The 20,551-nt window shown below is 39.3% G+C and overlaps 1 protein-coding gene across 1 annotated transcript; it reads right to left on the reverse strand.

Moving 5' to 3' along the window:
• Positions 1-1,718: 1,718 nt before the first annotated feature.
• Positions 1,719-20,315, reverse strand: ATP6V1D (ATPase H+ transporting V1 subunit D). Its single transcript, XM_017500798.2, has 9 exons — positions 20,039-20,315; positions 14,597-14,714; positions 12,037-12,116; positions 10,438-10,505; positions 9,442-9,486; positions 7,786-7,889; positions 5,430-5,496; positions 3,936-4,014; positions 1,719-2,607 (listed from the first exon to the last, which is right to left on the reverse strand). The coding sequence occupies exons 1-9, from the start codon at positions 20,077-20,079 to the stop codon at positions 2,466-2,468; spliced, it is 744 nt and encodes a 247-aa protein (XP_017356287.1). The 5' UTR covers positions 20,080-20,315; the 3' UTR covers positions 1,719-2,465.
• Positions 20,316-20,551: the final 236 nt, after the last annotated feature.

The raw sequence follows: 20,551 nt of genomic DNA on the forward strand, positions 1-20,551 counted from the left end.
CCTTATGTGCAGCCTAGGATTTGAGGACACTGAGGCAGCATGTGAGTTGTTGGTAAATATATAACATACTTTGTTTTTCCATTCTTCGTTTTCTGCTATACATCTCCCAAAGGTCATAACTCATACACCAACAAAAAGTTTCTTACTTATATACACCTGTCACCACAGTTCAGCTTTCTCTTCCTATTCTTGACCTATATTCTTCTCCTATGAATCAGGTAACTCTGACTCCATACAACAAATTATGTGTCCATTGTTTTCTCCATTTCTTGTTAACAAATGCTAAACTATAAAATCTTGTGAACTTTCATAAGCATTTTAACCAAGGCCAATACATTCCAGGGCTTTAAGAAGCCACAGGAGAAATCTAGGGTCCTTTGGCTTGTTGCTTTAAAGTGAATATTGAAGTTACCTAAATGTGGAAAACCACTAATCTGGCTCCCTACTTCAAATTAATTTCTGCCTCTTAGAAAGGCAGTACATAATGCTTAACATGTAAAGACCAAATGAAATCAAATTATACTTGACTTGCATTCCAGCTATTCTCTTCGACTTGTCAAAGCCTCGATTTCCTCATCTGCAAAGTGGATATGGTAGAATTTACAGTTCAGCAGGATGTTGGGAAGACAAGATGTTAAAGTAGTTTTGAACTGAGTTGTTGGTTTTCTAGTCATTACTGAATTTACACTGAACCTAAGATTTTACTCTGTGCAGCAACCAGAGTTCCTAAATATCAGCTTCTCCAGAACAGTCCCAATGTCTTTAGATACCCAAAGTCTGAAATGTAGATGAAACAGAAAGAAAAAGTTAGTTAGGGTGTAAAAACTCTGAAGGTAGACTGTTTAGACTTAAATTCTGGATTTGCTACTTTCTAGCTTTTTCACTTAGGACTACTCAAGTTCCCTGTGTCTCCAATTTTTCCTCTTTAAAATAGATGGTTAAAATAGTATATGCCTCTTATGGTTATTGTAATGAATTAAATAATATGAACAAAATACTTAAAAACAGTGCCTGGCACATACTACCTATTTTATAGGAGATGTTAAATGTTTGCAAAATCATTTAATACTTTAGAATTGTCTAGACTGGCTGGGCGCGGTGGCCTCAAGCCTATAATCCCAGCACTCTGGGAGGCTGAGATGGGCAGATCACTTGAGGTCAGGAGTTTGAGACCAGCCTGGCCAACATGATGAAACCCCATCTCTACTAAAAGAAGTATAAAAATTAGCCAGGAATGGTGGCACACACCTGTAATCCCAGCTCTACTCAGGAGACTGAGGCAGGAGAAACTCTTGAACTCAGGATGCGGGCATTGCAGTGAACCAACATCGCTGCCACTGCACTCTAGCCTGGGTGACAGAATGAGTGAGACTTTGTCTCAAAAAAAAAAATAAACTGCCTAGACTGTCACTTGATTAAAATACAATATTAATAAAGATAGTGTTACAATTTGAGAACTAAACATTATTCCATGGCCAGTCATATCAAAAATGCCTGGAATTGGTTGCAAGAAAGACTGAGTAATCATGGATGTTTATGCCAAATCAAACAGTACTAAAAACCTTAGTCATCTGATGCGGCCACTCAAATGCCTCATCTTCATATATGAAAGCACGTTTTTATCATTTATAAATAGTAAAAAGTTACCCTATTTCTTCAAAATGGGAACTAGTTCTTTTTCTTAGATTAGCAAATAAGGAAGTATTATAATGCCCTCATAACTCATCAGCAATCATTTATTAGTATCCCAAAATGCAACAGTTGTCTCAAAGTAAGCCTTTTTGTAAAACTCTGATATATGGAGGGGGAAAAATGGCTACCCACTTCCTACATGTCTGCAGGGAAAGCTTTGGCTGATCTGAGCATGAGACCATGACGTAATAGTAAATTAATAAAAAAGGAATGACTTATTTTTAAGTCATTTTACTCTATTTATACCACAGTCACATTTAAATTGACAGAACTGTTCCCATCACAGACAAGACAGGGACCTGTCATGCAAGGAAAAGTAAGTGCAGGTTTTCATAAAGCTGGAGAAGTACCATGGTAACACAAGAATGGCTACAGCAATCTCAGACAACAGCGCCAAGGTTTGCAACTGGGTAGGAATGAAAGCTGCTCCACAGTAATTGGCCTGAGACCACTAATGCTTCCTAAGAGGTATTTCCTAATATGCCTGGTAAGCAGATCACGTGTAACACAGATGTAAATGGAGTACGATAACACTTCTGCAGAGTAAATTCTGTAAGTTCCTGGGCAGGTTTTACAGATCTCTTTCATCCATGATGAATGGTTGCTAAATTATGATTCTGCAAAAGTAATCCCATAAATAAGACATCCAGGTAAATTTTATAGCCAGTGAAATTCTTAGGCCAAAAGATAAATAGCCCACAAATCAAATCTACACCCTGTGAATTAAAATGAAGCCAGTGTTACGGTTTCTGAAAAAACCAGAACAGGAAAGATTATTCAAACAGAAGATCCTCGTCCTTCTCTTCAGCCAGAAGATTAGCGGGCTCCAACACTTCTCCAGCTGCTCTCCTTTGTTCCAAATCCTTCTCAGATTTTTCCTTTAGAATCTTTTTCTTCTCCTGTATTTTCTTTAACCTATAAAATAAAGGTGGGGGTGGATTTTTTAAACACTGTTTCAATAATAAGTAGATTTATTTTAGTTTTGTAACAAGGATAATAAACACCTATATCTGGAAAAAAAAACTTGGTACTTTTATTAATTTCATTGTCAGTAATTTATTTGTAACCCTTTTTAAAAAATAACATAATTTTAAGCTGATAACTGATTTAACCTGAGATAGAAGCCTTTATTAGGTTATATTTTGAAATCCATTTTCTAATGGAACAGATTTTGATCATTCAGGCATTTTTAAAAAATTTTTGGATCAACACAACCCTAAATATCACAGAAGAACAGAAACTAAATAACTAACCTTTGATAATTATAAGATTATAAACCATAATTAGATACTAACTCCAGGTCCAAGACCCCCCATGTCTTTCCTAAATACTCCTGCCTTCACCTACCTCCCATTTCTCTGAACTGGGTATACAGACCCCTGTACACCACCAGTTTAATATTTAATCCCTGTTTACTCTAAATGTTCATAACCAATTCATGGACATGCATACTTTCTCTCCAAGTTCTATGCTAATTCTCTAATGGTGTCGTTTATGTACTATTTGGTAAAGCCTCCTCCAAGTGCTTTATACCTTCTGAACATAACATACGTATTTGTTGAATAATAGCTGAATTTTAGTTTCTTCTCTCAGTTTTTATGTAGCTGACACCCAATCTAAATCATTTCATTTTAAATAATAATCGAGGGCCAGGCACAGTGGCTCACACCTGAAATCCCAACACTTTGGGAGGCTGAGGCGGGTGGATTGCTTGAGGCCAGGAGTTTGAGACCAGCCCGTCCAACATGGTGAAACCCCAACTCTACTAAAAGTAATAAAAAATTAGCCAGGCATGGTGGTGCATAAGCTGAGACTGCACCATTCCACTCCAGCCTCGGTGACAGAGCAAGACTCTGTCTCAAAAAATAATAATAATAAAAAGAATAATTGAGTCTTAACTAGTCCAAAGGTAGTGAGTTGTCTCTACTACTCAGTCACAGATCAATCTCCTTGTTCTAATAGTTTTCCCACTTTTCACTACTGCATTTGACTATCTAACATACATTAAAAAAAAAAAAAGTCTAAATAGTTTCTCTGAAAGGCCTAACTTTTTGGAAATGCCATGTTATAGGTACATGTAAAACTTGACAGATTTGTTTCCACAACTTTGGTAATACTTCTTTATCAGAATGAAACACAAGCTGTGCTAATTCTAAAGAACATAAACCAATAAGTCATTCAGCAAATTGAGCCTTTGGAATATGGAAAACAAAAAATGATCAATAACTGCAATTTCAACAAACCTGTAGAACTCTTCTCTCTCTCTCTCATCCAGCTCTGTGATGATATAAGCAAGAGTACGTTCAATCCGGGGAATGATGACTAGAGTTGAAAAAATATATATATGTATGAGAACTTCAAACCCCTTTTTTCAAAGAGTTATTTTTTCCTAATTGTAAAATTAATGTACATTTAATGCAGAGAACTTGGAAAATAAAAACACAAAGAAAAAAAAGGAAAATGGAGTGTAACTGAACCATCCAAAAGAGTTAACTACTGTAAACATAATGGTGTATACCCTTCTAGTGTCTTTTCTATGCACAGATAACATATTGGACCATAACAGATAGAACACTGAATGTGCTGATTCTATGAATATATAACATTGAAGCACAGATGTTATTTTAAATATAGTACCAATTACCTGTTAAAAAATCAAGCAGACAGAATGCTTGATTTTGAGTTTGTATCAGTCATTAGGCCCAACTACACAGAATTTATTCTGCTCCTAGAATGTGAACTCTGAGGATGAGAACTACAAACTATCCATTTTTGTTTTGCTCCCACTTTCATGTACAAGGCCTGGCACTAGCAAGCAGTCAAAAAAGTTTTAATGAGATAACTTGCCTGTAATCAATCCCAGCACTTTGGGAGACCGAGGCGGGTGGATCACGAGGTCAGGAGATTGAGACCATCCTGGCTAACACAGTGAAACCCGTCTTTACTAAAAATACAAAAAATTAGCCAGGCATGGTGGCATGTGCCTGTAGTCCCAGCTACTCAGGAGGCTGAGGCAGAAGAATCGCTGGCACCCAGGAGGTGGAAGCTGCAGTGAGTCAGCTCACTGCACTCCATCACGCCACTGCACTCCAGCCTGGGTGACAGACCAAGACTCCGTTTAAAAAAAAAAAAGAGATAACTCTCACTAACACTAATATGGCCCCAAGCAAAGGAATTTCTTTGCTTCAAATTTTGCTTTCTTACCTGAAATTGAGTAAGTGTTTCTTTAATGAAAACTAAGTTTATTGAGAAAAAAGCACTGTCAACACTAAGCAGTCATATTTTTAAAATAGTGAAATAAAAGGGATGGAAAATAAGTACATCAAATTGGAAAATTTTTTAGACATCAAGGAGAATGGCCCATAGGGATTTAAAATTAAATATTTAATGTACTCAAAAAGTTACATCATTCAACCATTAGAAAGAACTAAAGAAAACACCAAGGATCTACCATTAAATAACTGCATGAATAACTGGAAATGAATAAAACATTCCTTAATTTTTAAATCACCACTTTCCTTTGTGTGTAACTCCCGCAGATCATACAAATACTTCTATCAGAATGCTTCATAACACTTTTTTGCATTATGGACACACTTCTCTCTTTTCATAGTGGGCAGAGGCAGCTTCTTATTCACCTTTCAGTCTTCAGTACGGTGCCTGAATCCTAGCAGTTTCATGACAAGTGGGGAGGTTTGGACAAGTGACAAAGCAACTCAACAGTACCTGATACTCACCATGTTCAATGGCATTTACACGCCTGTTGGTTATCTTAATAGCTTCATCCAAAGTAACAAAGGAAGTCTAAAATAAGAACAAATTGATAATGTAAGCCTAATTCTTACATAAGCAAAGTCTTTATAATCATTCCCTGATCACTTGACTCCACTAAGACTGCACTTCTAGAAAACATTTGGGAACCAAGACAACTTCTTTTCAGCATGCTTAAAAAACAAAATTCTTAGGCTGGGCGCATGGCTCATGCCTATAACCCCAACATTTTGGAAGGCTGAGGTGGGAGAATCACTTGAAGCTGGGAGTTCAAGACCAGCCTGGACAATATGATGAGACCTTGCCTCTATAAGAAACAAATTTTAAAAATTAGCTGGTCATAGTAGTATGAACCTGTAGTCCCTGCTACTTGGTAGTCTGTGGTGGAGGATCATTTGAGGGTACAGTGTCACTGTATTCCAGCCTGGGTGACAGAGTAAGTCCCTATCTCTTCACAACAAAACAAAAAATTCTTGTGAGATTTCCATTGGGCTAACACTATTTTCATGCTATTGATAACCTACATGTCACATTTGGTAGGTTTCCAAATCAACCTGCCTGGGCAGGTTGAGGGATCTTATGATTCATGGTTTCCATCCTGTCCCTGAGTAAGGAAATCTTAAGTTTCTCAGATGTTGACACATTGATTAATATGCAACCTACTGATGCTGAAAAAGACACTGATTTGTTTCTGAATCATGAAGTTTTACTTCATGATTTACTTGCATATAGAATGTTTTAGCTTGTATTTGTAATCTGTAGCCAATGATTGTGACCTCTGTATTGTCCTCTCCAATGAAAAGGACAACTCGGGAATGAGGAGTCCTCCCTTGTCCTAAACTTTCCCATAAAAGCTTTCCAACTTGTAGCAAACTCTAGAACACCCAAATTTGTTAGTGTCTTCCCCGGGTAAATCCTCACATTTGGCTTTCAATAAACCTGTATCAAATCATTTCTGCCTCAACAGCCTTTACTTGAGTTGACACTATAATAATTTGTTTACTACAAACTCACCTAAATAACGTTAAGAGAGAATCAAGCACTAATAACCTAGATACATACTAACTGGCCACGTAGGGGAAAAAAAGGCCTTCTATGTACAAACCATGTTTATTTACATTTACATTTAAATCTAGTATCAACTTGCTTTTCTCACTTAGCAGAAAGTGAAGCTGGGCTCACACTTTCACACTTGTAATCCCAGCACTTTGGGAGGCTAAGATGGCAGGATTTGAGGCCAGAAGTTTGCAACCAGCATGGACAACATAGCAAGACCTCATCTCAATTAAAAAATTCCAAAATATTAGCCAGGCAAGGTGGCACAAACTTATTGTCCCAGCTACTTGGGAGGCTAAGGCAGGAGGACAACTTAAGCCCAGGAGATTCAGGCTGCAGTTAGCCAAGATCAGACCACTACGCTCCAGCCTGAGCAACGGAGCAAGACTCTGTCTCAAAGAAAAAAAAAAAAAAAAAAAAACCAACAATGTACCACAGCACATACATTTTGCTAATAATAAAAAGTAGGGGCTGGGCGTGGTGGCTCATGCCTATAACACCAGCACTTCGGGAGGCCAAGGTGGGCTGATCACTTGAGCCCAGGAGTTCAAACCAGCCTGGGCGACATGGTTAAACCCCATCTCTACAGAAAATATAAAAAATTAGCCGGGCATGATGGCACATGCCTATAGTCCCAGCTACTCAGGAGGCTGAGGTGGGCCCAAGAGGTTGAGGCTGCAGTGAGCCAAAACTGTGCCACTGCACTCTAGCCTTGGTGACAAGAGTGAGACATCCATCTTGAAAAATAAATAAATAATAATATTTTAAATTAAAATGGGCCAGGCACAGTGGCTCATCCCTATAATCCCAGCACTTTGGGAGGCTGAGGTGGGTGGATCACCTGAGGTCAGGAGTTCGAGACCAGCCTGACCAACATGGTAAAACCCCATCTCTACTAAAAATGCAAAAATTAGGCGTGATAGCACATGCCTGTAATCCAAGCTACTTGGGAGGCTGCGTCTGGAGAATCACTTGAACCCGGAAGGCAAAGGTTGCAGTGAGCCGAGGTAGCGCCATTGCACTCTAGCCTGTGCGAAAACAGCGAAACTCCGTCTCAAAAAAATAAATAAATAACAATTTTTAAAGTAGAGACAATGGTACAAAAATCATCACTTCAGAAATCAAAATATTATGCTTGTTTTACATAAGATCATGGGAACAGTTGAAAGTACAAAGCACAGTATATGCTGACTCAAGACCTGACTCTCCTCCACTCAACTGTGAGAAATCAAACTACAGGAGTTCTCCAGGTCTTTTGCTACTTACCTGCAGCGAAGCTAGTTCCACCAGTAGTTCCACTGCTTTGGCATAATTCCTCTTTAATTTAGCCAACTGTTCCCCACCTCTGGCTAAACCAGTCAGTTCATAACCTGGAAGAACCAGTCAGACAACATTTGTAATTAGAGAGTACATAATCTTCCCTATAAAACTCCCCAAAAGGAGACAATTCAGAATAACAACAAATATGGAAAGATAAACTCACTAATCTTCGTTAAATGTAAACATGAACTGCCTATCTTACTCCCCAAACACTGTAGCAGCATGCTACTAAATACAGTTTTCCACAAGGATACTATTCTAAATACAACTAGAAGAGAGGCTTTTAACCAACCTTCACTTCACTAGCTTGATGTCCCTTATTCCCTTTGAAGAACGTATTGCCTGATGCCCAGAGTACAATGACACTCTGTTATCAGGTGACTCTCCAGAATGCTCTACTTCTTCATATGAAATGTACTTAATATTCTACATGATTTAATTAAATATTACATGAAACAAGGAAATATGAGTGCCAAAAGAAAGAATATTGTTTCTTTCTTTTTGAGATGGAGCTCTCACTCCGCCACCCAGGCTGGAGTGCAGTGGTGCAATCTCAGCTCACTGTAAGCTCCACTTCTTAGGCTCAAACAATCATCCTACCTCAGCATAACTTTTTGGGTAGATATAGGGTTTCATCATGTTGCACAGGCTGGTCGCAAACTCCTAGGCTAAGGCGATTAGCCCACCTCAGTCTCCCAAAAGAGGCTGGGATCCCAAAGTGCTGGGATTACAGATGTGAGCCACTGTGCCCGGCCAAGAATATTGTTTCTATGAAAAAAGTTGATACTTCATTTTGGAAAGAAAATATGCTGTCAAATTAGGAATGGAATTAATAAGACAATTATTTAAAAAGTGGGAGCGGGCCATAAAAATCTGGAAAGTTTCAGCATTCAGGTTGCATCATAGTGTCTAAGATCTTATTTGACTTTAAAAAGACCTAAACTAGGAATTAGAAGCAGTGCATTGTAGGTGTAGTATATGCAGAAAGGCAACACAGAAGTCTCATCAGTGAATTCATACTCAAAAGGCCTTATATTTTTTAAATAGCAAATGATTCTACACTGATATATTTCTGATAAAATATTGAAATATTTTAAGATATGTATAAGGTTTTATGACTTCCTAGCATAAAACCGTTTTTTGTTTTTTTTTTTTTTGAGACAAGGTTTTGCTCTGTCACCCAGGCTGGAGTGCAGTGGCATGATCAGAACTCACTGCAACTACCTCCCCAGCTGGAGCAATCCTCCCACCTCAGACCCACAAGCAGCTGAAACTACAGTCATGTGCCACCACACCCGGGTGATTTTTTATATTTTTTGTAAATATGGGGTTTTACCATGTTGCTCAGGCTGGTCTCAAACTCCAGAACTCAAGTGATTTCCCTGCCTCAGCCTCACAAAGTGCCAAGAGGCATAAGCCACTATGCCCAACCATAAGACCTTTTGATTAACTGATCAACTACTGTCCTGACTATATTAGAGAAGAGGATTTCTAACTCAGGAACCTCTCATCATCTAGCACCATTTTCCAGAACTTAGTTCATTTAAAGAGGAAATAGGAAATCCCAGAGATACAAAGTAATATAAAAAGTTTCATACTTACTGTCAGTTCCTTCATGGTAATGTTCAAATACTGGCAAAGTAACACCTATAAACATAGAAGCATATATGGATTCATAAACCTTTAAGTTCTGTTTCTTAATCACAGTTTTCTGTGTTTCTTTTTCATTGAACTCAAAAATCAAGAGGTGAAGTCTGAAATTGTAATCGGTTTCAGTTAATGAATTTAGGAACCTGCCTTCTTTTTTTGAGACACAGTCTCATTCTGTCACCCAGGCTGCAGTGCAGTGGTGTGGTCTTCAGCTCATTGCAACCACCGCCTCCTGCGGTCAAGTGATTCTCCCATCTTAGCCTCCTGAGTAGCTGGGACTACAGACACACACCACACCCAGCTAATTTTTTATTTATGTATTTTTTGAGATGGAGTTTTGCTCTTGTTGCCCAGGCTGGAGTGCAACGGCGCAATCTCAGCTCACTGCAACCTCCCAGGTTCAAGCAATTCTCCGGCCTCAGCCTCCTAAGTAGCTGGGATTATAGGCATGTGTCACCAAGCTAATTTTGTATTTTTAGTAGAGACCGGGTTTCTCCATGTTGGTCAGGCTGGTCTCAAACTCCTGACCTCAGGTGATCCGCCTGCCTTGGCCTCCCAAAGTGCTGGGATTACAGGCATAAGCCACCGCACCCCGCCTAATTTTTGTATTTTGGGTAGAGATCTAATTTCACCATATTGGCCAAGCTGTTCTCAAACTCCCAACCTCAAGTAATCCACTGGTCTCAGCCTCCCAAAGTGCTGGGAGTACAGGTGTGAGCCACCATGCCCGGTGAAACCTGCCTTCTTAAGTGTTCATTTCTATTCAAAAGTCAAATTATCCTGAGTAATAAGAAACCTGATTGCTAATGATTTTAACCTGTAAAGCCAATCAACTTGTTCTAAGCAGAATGAAGAAACTAGGATGTTAAGATCTTGCTGTACAAACAGGTTAATTTTAAAATGTCACCTCTTTTCTCCCCAAAGGTTTCTAAAAGGTTGAAAAGTTACCTGCTACATTATCTTTCTTCGCTCGAATCTTCACTTGGGCTTTATTTACATTTTGGATAACTGTAGTACTGCAGAAAAAGAGAAAGCCTTTATTTAGCAGACTCTTTAGAAATAAACCTACAGACCCACTGGATAGTTTTAACATTAAATGAGACCAGACCCACCGGATAGTTTTAACATTAAATGAGACCAAGAGTGAGGTGTCACAACTAAGTATGTTTTGATAACTGTCCTTTCTCCAGAAAAGAAGAAAAATCATTACTGCCAGAGGAGGGCCTCTGAAAGCAGAGAATGAACAACATTCAAAACACTAGCAGTAAGAAAACAACCAAGAATGATTTTAAGGTTTGTGGATTGCTTATGTTTTCAGTCAGAGGTGTGGTACACATGGATATAACTTTAAGGGTTCTTCTTTTGCTGGTATAAGATGGCGAAAACGTCTTTCTAGGTTTGCTGTTGAATTGGTTTAAGCTGGCATTCAATTCCTTTACCCTGGAACCTATCTTCCATATGGCTCTGTGTGACTTCTCAAATATTAAGTGCCTTCCTGGCCGGGTGTGATAGCTCATGCCTATAATCCCAGCACTTTGGGAGACCAAGGCAGGATTGTTTGAGACCAGGAGTTCAAGACGAGCCTGGGCAAGGTGGCGAAACCCAAAACTACAAAAATTAGCCAGTCTCATAACCCAGTCTCAAAACAAAACAAAAATAAATATTATAGAAGTGTCTTCCCCATAACTACCCTAAATACTCACATACCATTTACACACTATTGATGTTCTCCATCAGTTAGAAAATTCAATGCAAGGTATTATCTTACCAGCACTGGCAAAAATTAAAGCCTATCACTTCAAAGGGCCTTATGAAGACCCAAAAACAGTGAAACCTCCTAGATGATAGGCATTGTGTCATTAGGAAAAGACTAAAATCAGAATCTTTGAAAACAACTTCTACCACTGTCCCTAATTAGCCAAGTGACCTCAGGAAGGCATTTAATTAAAACTGAGAAAAACAATGCTTGCCTTACCTATCTCATAGTGTTATTTGGAGAAGTATATAACATATGTAAATTGGCATTTACAAGCCATTTTGTATGCTTTGTAAGGGATTTACTGATGTCACCAAAGCAATGAAGTTCATGAGTTCATGCCTTTTAAATTATTCAACTCTCAAAAATTTATCCTACGGAAGTAATTCAGTAGAAACAAAAATACATATGTGTAAAGATGTTAAATGCACTTTCTCCAGTATTACAAAAACCTGACAATTAACCCAAATATCCAGCATTAGGAAAAAAAAAAAAAATACATCTTGAGAAAATCACACAGCTATGTTGAAAATCAGGAAAAATGTTTATGATACAAAGTTAAATGAAAATGGACTCTAAAATATTAAGTATCCTGTGCCTGCAACTATGTAAGAATGCATGTGGAGGATGACAGTGGACTTATGGTTATGGGGTTAAAAGCGTTCTTCCTTATTATTACTGTATCATTTGTCCTTAATGCTTATTTCTATATTAAAAAATGCTTTTTAAATGAAATTATGAACCTGAAATCCCTTTGCTTTGTTTGAAAACACCCCATTTAGTCTCCTTACCTGAAGTCCCCTGCTGTGAACTTGGCTTCAGCTAGTGAAAAGGCAGCTTCTCTCATCACTTCACCCATCAACATTTTAGTCTGGAAAAGCATAAACAAAAAGCAGATTCAACCAAGCCTTCTACAAGGAAAAATCCTATTATAATAATGTCTCTTTAATAACCATCAGTATTTTATGCTGGCTGTGCATGTAAATATTGGTTTGATAATGATAAAACAAATAGAAATTTCCAATTTTTAACAGTTTTGGTTATGATCACTAACAATATTACAAACCTATGTGAGTTTTATAATTCAATTTTATAATGAAAACAGAATAAACGCATTAAGAAACAGAAAACTGGCCAGGTGCGGCGGCTCACACCTGTAATCCCAGGATTTTGGGAGGCCAAGGCAGGTAGATCACAAGGTCAGGCGTTCAAGACCAGCCTGGCCAACATGGTGAAATCCCGTCTCTACTAAAAATATAAAAATGAGCTGGTCATGGTGGAGGGGTGCCTGTAATCCCAGCTACTTGGGAGGTTGAGGCTGGAGAATCACTTGAACCCAAGAGGCGGAGGTTGCAGTGAGCTGAGATTGTGCCATTGCACTCCAGTCCAGCCTGGGCAACAGGGTGAGACTCAGTCTCAAAAAAAAAAACAAAAAAACAAAAACAGAAAACCAAATCTTTACTAAAGGACCTATCTTATTCCTTGACTAAGTACATGCTGATTTACTCAAACTAATCTCTTAAATTCACTGCAGTTGCAGTCAAAACCCTAATGGTGTATTAATTTTAAAGTACCTCTGAAATATTTAATTTTTGAGACTATTCAATAATGTTTTAGAAAGAAGAAAAATTGGGTCAGCTGTGCAGGGAGTTGGTTTCCCAGGTATTAAAAAGGTACAGCCAAAATAAGGAAATGTTAATACAACTGGTATGGGACAGTTAAGTCAATGAAATAGTCTAGAGGGTTCAGAAACAAACCCCAGGTCTCTATGGAAATTTAGCAGAGACCACTGATGTCTATACATTTATAAAATGATAACGCTACCTACCTCTTATCATACCCCCCCAAAATTCAGACATAATTAAGATAAAGGTTTAAAGAAAAAACTATAAAGTAATAAAAGAAAATGTGGTAGCATATTTTCCTAATCATTTTAGGTATTTTCTAAGTCTTATATGAAACTCAGAAGCTATTTAAAGAAAAGGACTAACAGATTTGATCAAGGGAAAAAAACTTTTAACTTTTTTCTTTCTATTTTTTGAGACAAGGTCTCACTTTGTTGCCTGGGCTAGAGTGCAGTGGTGTAATCACAGCTCATTGCATCTTCAAACTCCTAGGCAGGCAATCCTCCTGCCTCAGCCTTCCAAATAGCTGAGACTACAGGTGCATGCCACCAAGGTCAGCTAATTTTCTTATTTTATTTTTTTTGTAGAGACAAGGTCTCACTATGTTGCCCTGGCTGGTCTCAAACTCCTGGGTTCAAACCATCCTCCCACCTCAGTCTCCCAAAGTGTTGGTATGAGCCACCACACCTAGTATTAACTTTTTTTTTTAAGTTAAAAGTTAGAAAATCTTTTTATCATTTTACACATTAGGCAGAATACACATAGTACCTCTAAAAAAAAAAAATAGACATTTACCAAGAAAATCAAATTGCCAATAAGCATGAAAAGCTCCCAACTTCACAAATAATCAAAAGTAGTACAGGGCCAGGCATGGTGGCTAACACCTGTAATCCCAGTGCTTTGGGAGGGTGAGGTGGGAGGACCACTTGAGCCCAGGTTTTTGAGACCACCCTGGGCAATAAAGCAAGATCCCATCTCTACAAAAAATAAAAAATAAAAATAGCACTCATAGAAAATGCTTTTGTTAAGTACATACAGGATTAAAAATAAAACACAAAAACTGTAAACCCAGCACTTTGGGAGACCAAGATGTAAAGACTGTTTGAGCCCAGGAGTCAAAAAGACTAACCTGGGCAACATAGTGAGACCTCGTCTCTACTAAAAATTTAAAAAATGAGCTGAGCGTGGTAGCATGCACCTGTAGTCCCAGCTACTCAAGAGGCTGAGGTGGGAGGATCACCTGAGCCCAGTTTGAGGCTGTAGAGTAAGACCCTGTCTCAAAAAAGAAAAAAGAAAGAAAATGTCATGTCATGCATAGTATACACTGTGATAAAATTAAAATAAGGAATTGTGAGAGAAGCAAATGTGTTCACTTTACATTGGGGGATCAGGAATAGCCTCTTTTAAGAGACTAGAATACCAAAGGAGCCAGTAAGTTCTGGGGAAAGAGTATTTCAGGCAGGAAAAAGAGCTAATGAAAAGTACCGGGAGGACCTTAGGAAGAATGCTCAAATGAGGTAAGAGAGGCAGGCAGGGAGCCAATCAGATCAAGTAGAGCTTTGCAGGCAAGATTAAAGAGTTTGGATTTTACTAAATGAACTATTTGATATTTGATACTTGTTAAACTTATAATAGTATTTTTACTTTTGAAAGAAAATTAACTAAAATAAGTTAGCAAAAAAATGCCAAGGGCCATGGTAGATTTTCCTAAAAAAGTTCAGTCTACCTCTATTATTTTCTTTAGGATCTGTCGAAATCGAAGAGTTAAGGCATCAGATTTTTTCTTCAGGAGGTTTCGACCTGTCTGCGCTCCCTTTAAACGAGCCTTCATGATTGTCTGTGCCCTATATAAGCATAAACAAAGTTAAAGACATTTATTTCCATTGCATAAAAGACAAAAAGACCTCCCCACCAGTGTTAAAATTATCCTTTATTCTTTGATGTAATGAGAGTGAGAATGTATAGAGAATTTGTAGCCGATGGGTTTAACTGATGCTATGGTTTGAATATGTCCCCCAATCTTGATGTGTTGGAAACAATCTCCAGTGCAACAATGTTGAGAGGTGGGACCATTAAAAGATCATTGGGTTAAATGGGACCTGCCCGCCCCATGAATGGATTAATGTCAATATGGTAAGATTGGGTTCTTTATTGCAGGGGTGAGTTGGTTATAAATGTGAGTTCAGCTGGGCACACCTGTAGTCTCAGCTACAGGTTTAAGTGGGAGGATCCCTTGAGCCCTTGAGCCCAGGAGCTCAAGTCCACCATGGGCAAGATAGTAGTGTGACTCCTTTTTTTTTTTTTTTTTTTTGTTTGTTGAGATAGAGCCTTGCTGTGAGGCCCAGGTTGGAGTGTAATGGCGAGATCTCGACTCACTGCTGCAACCTCCACCTCCCAGGTTCAATCGATTCTCCTGCCCCAGCCTCCTAAGTAGCGGGGATTACACGTGTATGCCACTAAGCTCAGCTAATTTTTTTGTATTTTTAGTAGAGACAGGGTTTCACCATATTGGCCAGGCTAGTCTCAAACTCCTGACCTCAAGTGATACACCCACCTCAACCTCCCAAAGTACTGGGATTATAGGCGTGAACCACCACGCCCAGCCTGACTCCTTTTTTATTTTTGAGACAGGGTCTTGCTCTGTCACCCAGACTGGATTGCAGTGGTATGATCATAGCTCACTGTGGCCTCCAACTCCTGATCTCAAGCAATCCTCCAGCCTCAGCTTCCCAAAGTGCCGGGATTATGGGCATGAACCACTGCCACCCTGTCACTTTAGGAAAAAAAAAAAGCATGTTCAACCATTTCTTGCTTTCTCTTTCACCTTCTTGCCTTCTGCCATGGGATGACATAGCAAGAAGGCCCTCACCCTTCTCAGCCTCCAGAACCATGAACCAAATAAATTTCTTTTCTTTATAAATTACCCAATCTGAAGTATTGTTATAGTAGCAGAAAATGGACTAAGACAACTGGTTTCTCAATACTGTGGATTTCTACCATCAGTGTTCCATAAATGAAAAGTTTATTAATTTACAATAGAAACAATTTTATACTTAATACCTGGAATATTTATTAAATCATAATAAATATTTAGAGGAGCCTTATTTTACGAAGCTAACATAGTTTAAATACTTATTTGATTTGTAAGTCAAAATAATATCTATGCTTTAGTTTTCATTGGAGGTATACTGAGGATTTAAAACTCTATCCACTAATATATATCAAAAGTTTAAATGCAATTATTTTCAGGACCAACAATTCCACTTTGAGGAATTTATCCTATAGATTTATTCCCACATGTGTACAAAAACATGTGCAAGGTTAACAAGATGTGTACTCCAGCCTTATGGTAATAGCAAAAGAGAGAAACAAGCTAAATGCTAAATACATCATAGTTCACCTACGATGGAATGATATGCAGTCATTAAAAAAGACGAAGGTATATCCGCCTGTGCTGTCTATATTACACAGTCTTACTTATGGAAAGAAAGTAAGGAATAAATGTGCTTATATAGACGCAGAGAATAGTTCGAGAAAGGATTCACAAAAACTGACAAGAATTTCCTTTGATAAATGGGACTGGATGAAAAATATGGATTTACTTTTTACTACTATATTCTTTCATATCTTTTGCATTTTATACCACAACAATTTATCACATTTTCTATTAATAGTGTGATATTCACATATTTTGATATCATCAATCAAGACCCTAACACCAATCATTTGATTCATTTGCAAAAGACTCTAGGTAACAAAAGACATGCATAAGATTCCTGAGAAGTGACACGCTAAACTTACACTTCCTTATTTCTCCTCATTTCCTTATTTCCATTTTTTCCCCATCAAAAGCCCCAATACCAAATCAAGCAGAAACTGGCATTTCTGTTCTCACTGCCATATGCCATGTAAAATTTAATAATGAAAAAGTGTGCTGGATACAGTGGCCTATGCCTGTAATCAGCACTTTGAGAGGCTGAGGTGGGTAGATTGCTTGAGTCCAGGAGTTCAAGACCAGCCTGGGCAACATGGTGAAACCCTATGTCTAAAAAAATAAAAAAATAATTAGCTGGGCATGGTAGGGTGCACCTGTAGTACCAGCTACATAGAAGGCTGAGATGAGAAGACTGATTGAGCCAAGAGGTCAAGGCTGCAGTAAACTGTGATCATGCCACTGCAATGCAGCCTGGACCACAAACCAAGGCTTGGTATCAAAAAAAAACTATTTGGGTAATAAAATTCAACAATAGATTGTATAACCTAGAAACAGCGTAACCTAGACACAGTGATTTAAGGGGATATAATTTCATATGCCTGGTGTTATAAAATCACATGTACTAATAAACCTTTTTCGGCCAGGTGCAGTGGCTCATGCTTGTAATACCAACACTTTGGGAGGCCAAGGCAGGTAGGATAACTTGAGGTCAGGAGTTTGAGACCAACCTGGCCAACATAGTAAAACCTGTCTCCACCAAAAAATACAAAAATTAGCCAAGTGTGGTGGCACACGCCTGTCGTCCCAGCTCCTCGGGAGTCTGAGGTACAAAAGTCACTTGAACCTGGCAGGCGGAGGTTGCAGTGAGTCAAGATTGGGTCACTGCACTCCAGTCTGGGTGACAGAGTGAGACCCTGTCTCAAACAAAAACAAAAACAAACAAACAACAACAACAACAACAAAAACACCATTTGGCCAAATTCTTAGATTATACTGGAATGTTTTACCATAAGGCTAAGATAACTAAGACAATTCTAAAGCTGAAAGGGACTTTAGGCATTAACTTAAAGATTAGAAAAATGAGGATTAGAAAAGTAAAACAACTTTCTCAAAGTTACTCACTGACTAAAAGGCAGCACAGGAACTTGAACCAGACTTTTGATTCCAGTGACTTTCCCAATTCTCAAACGAAGGCTCCCACCTAGGTTCAATGTACCACAACCATGTGGCTTCCCTTAAAGACAATAATTATCACTGGCTGACTTTGCACTGATTGGCCTCACAAGAGCTCTTATCAAGTGAAGCTGGTTTAGTTTCCAGCCTGAGCAGGACTTATCCAGCCCAATGTGTGGATTTAACATACTGTATTGTTGACACTAAATACCAGAACTTGGGTTCAAAGAGCTGGATCAAATTTAAATCAAATTGTAATACTGCATATTCCAGCCGGTTTATAGTATAAAGGTTAACTGGTTAATAAAACTGAATTTACCATGTTAATTTTAATTTCCTCCCAGGGAATGGCATCTCTGTGAAGTGGGCCATTAAAATTCCTGAAACTCTAAGAGTAACTTGCACACTGAACACTAATATGTAGAACCTGGATTTAACGAACTTCTGTTGACTCCAAATCTTTCATGCGTCTTTTGCTTCCACTCTAAAAATTCTCTTGCTTTCTCTGGTACGAAAGTGGGTAAAAGTAACATACCACAGAATAATACTGTTGAATGGAACTGTCTGTGAAACAAGCTGCCAGTGTATTTTCTAGCCTAGGGCTTTTAAAACCTGTTCCTTTACATGTTTCAGAGCTGCTCAGTCCTACTCAAAAAGTTTGACCTTTAGCTAGGATGATGACTTTTCTTCCAGCTGAATCAAAGACATCTGACTACATGACAAAAAGCCTGCTGCCAGGCATGGGGAAAATATTTAGAGATTATTTCCTGCACCTGATTTTCCTCTCATTCAACAAGCTGAGTGCTTTCAAAGAGTAGTTTTCACCTTCATGAGCCTACGATTTTTATTTTCTAAGCCCAAAGATGTCTATTTTTGCCTCTTAGTCTCAAAGTAAAAGCTCCAAAGTAAAAACAAAAAAGTTACCATTCTGACTGCTGTCAAAGATAAACACAGCCAGACATTCGTTAAAGCAGTGAGAACAGATTTTATTCAGTAAACCACTGACAGTACGGTAAAGAGCTGAGTTCAATTCTGGTTTGTGCAGAGGCGACTGACCATTTTAAAAAGAGAGTAAGGGAATGGCAGGGAGCCGGCCACAGGTAGTGTCAGAGAAGAGAAAATTTACAAAGGGTTGGTCGGTGTAAACACAATGTTTACCTGGCATTTAGTAAGTTAGGATTCTAACCTCCTGCCCTAAGACAAAGGCCCCAACCCTCCTGATAACATTTCAAAGAAATGGCCCTAAGGTACTTGAAGGAACACTTCTGAGTTGGAAGAGCTACATATTCACAATTGTAAGACTGCTCCATAAACGCCATTGCACTCCAGCCTGGAAGACAGAACAAGACCCTGTCTCTTATTTCAAAATAAATAAATAAACAGGATGAAGAGGAGAAAGGGAGCAAGTTATAAGGCACATTTGAGAAAACGTCAAAATTTTCTTTACAAACTAGCCAAACACCTACAGTAGTGATACGCTATTTACCTGACAAATAATTCAGGCCTCAAAAGAAAGGCAACCCGCAACGAGCGTATTCCCAAGCATGGGTTCTTTCAAGAAATATTTTTTATGGACCTTCTAGGGATTGATAAGACATTCTTTCAACCTGGAGAGAGCCCACAGTCTAGTTGGAAGAAAGATACATAAACAAATGTCTACCTTACAATGTGATGAATAGTATTAACACAGGTCTGAACAAGGGGCAGCGGTGACAGCAAAAGCAGTTCCTCAGAAACACAGGGATATTCTCTCACAGCAGGTGACATTTGGCGGGATCTTGAAAAATGAGTAAGGGGATGGAAGATCTAATCCGAAGCCTATGCTAGGCCGATTCGATTCCATCCCCATTTTGGCTTAGGGACCTCTTTTATATCGTCAGTAAACGTCCCTTCTCATAGCAATTATTAAATCTCCTGGGCCTTTGCAGACGAATGTCTGGCTCCTAAACTGTGAGGGCAGAAGTGGCGACGGTTCGGTTATATAAATCCACTGCCCGGCGCAATAAAGGTATGTGGAATGGATGAACCCATTAATGAATAAAGACAGCGGACCTCCACAAAAGCCCGCCGGCCGGGATCGCTCCGTCAAGCCTGATTCACTCAGGAGGAATGCGTGAAGAGGCCGTCAGGAAGCCTCGTCCCAGAATCAAGAAAAGAGCCTGGGAAACGCTCAGGATAGGCCCAGGAAACAAGGACCCTCACTGGTGGCCTAGGGTATGGAGGGACAGCGCTCCGGGTTCCTAAACCTGTGAGAGCGGCTCATCCCATTCCTTCACTTACATTCGCGAGGGAAAGATTTCAATTCGGTCTTTGCCCGACATTCTGATGACTGTTCGGCTCGGGCCCCCGGCCGGGCAACTGATGCTGCAACAGCTTCAGAATTGGCCTCCACAGTGACTTCCTGTAGGAGTCAGCTGGTTGTGTCACGTGACCCCTCTCGTTGCTAAGAGGCAGCCGGACACCCATTTTCACTTCCGCTTCCAGTTGTCACATCGAGGGAGGGGGAAGACAGAACAGAGGCGTTGCCCGGATGTCGAGGCGCGCGCACCGCGGAACCACCCCTCAATTCCGGTTCGCCTCCCAACTCCTCACCCTCCAACTTCCCTGCGGCTGCGCAATACGCGGCACGCGCCAGACCTAAGACTAGGAGCTAAGCGTCCACGTCTTGTCTTTCTCCACCTTTCGTCTATGGTCACAGCGCCATCTCATGGTTAGCTAAAACTTTGAGCAAGGATGCATTCTTCAGAGGCAAGGAATCAGAGTCCTATGTCTTTCTTGAGCGTTGAATGTTAC

Source organism: Cebus imitator, unplaced genomic scaffold (assembly GCF_001604975.1).
Source record: "Cebus imitator isolate Cc_AM_T3 unplaced genomic scaffold, Cebus_imitator-1.0 Scaffold13, whole genome shotgun sequence".
In the NCBI taxonomy this organism is placed as follows: Eukaryota; Metazoa; Chordata; class Mammalia; order Primates; family Cebidae; genus Cebus; species Cebus imitator.

Coding starts and splice junctions, on each gene's coding strand:
- ATP6V1D (XM_017500798.2), bottom strand. CDS start 20,079: ATGTCGGGCAAAGACCGAATTGAAATCTTTCCCTCGCGAAT. Junction 10,506..12,036: donor TTCACAGCAGGGGACTTCAG/GTAAGGAGACTA, acceptor CTTTTTCTGCAG/TACTACAGTTATCCAAAATG. Junction 4,015..5,429: donor TGTAAATGCCATTGAACATG/GTGAGTATCAGG, acceptor TTTCAACTCTAG/TCATCATTCCCCGGATTGAA.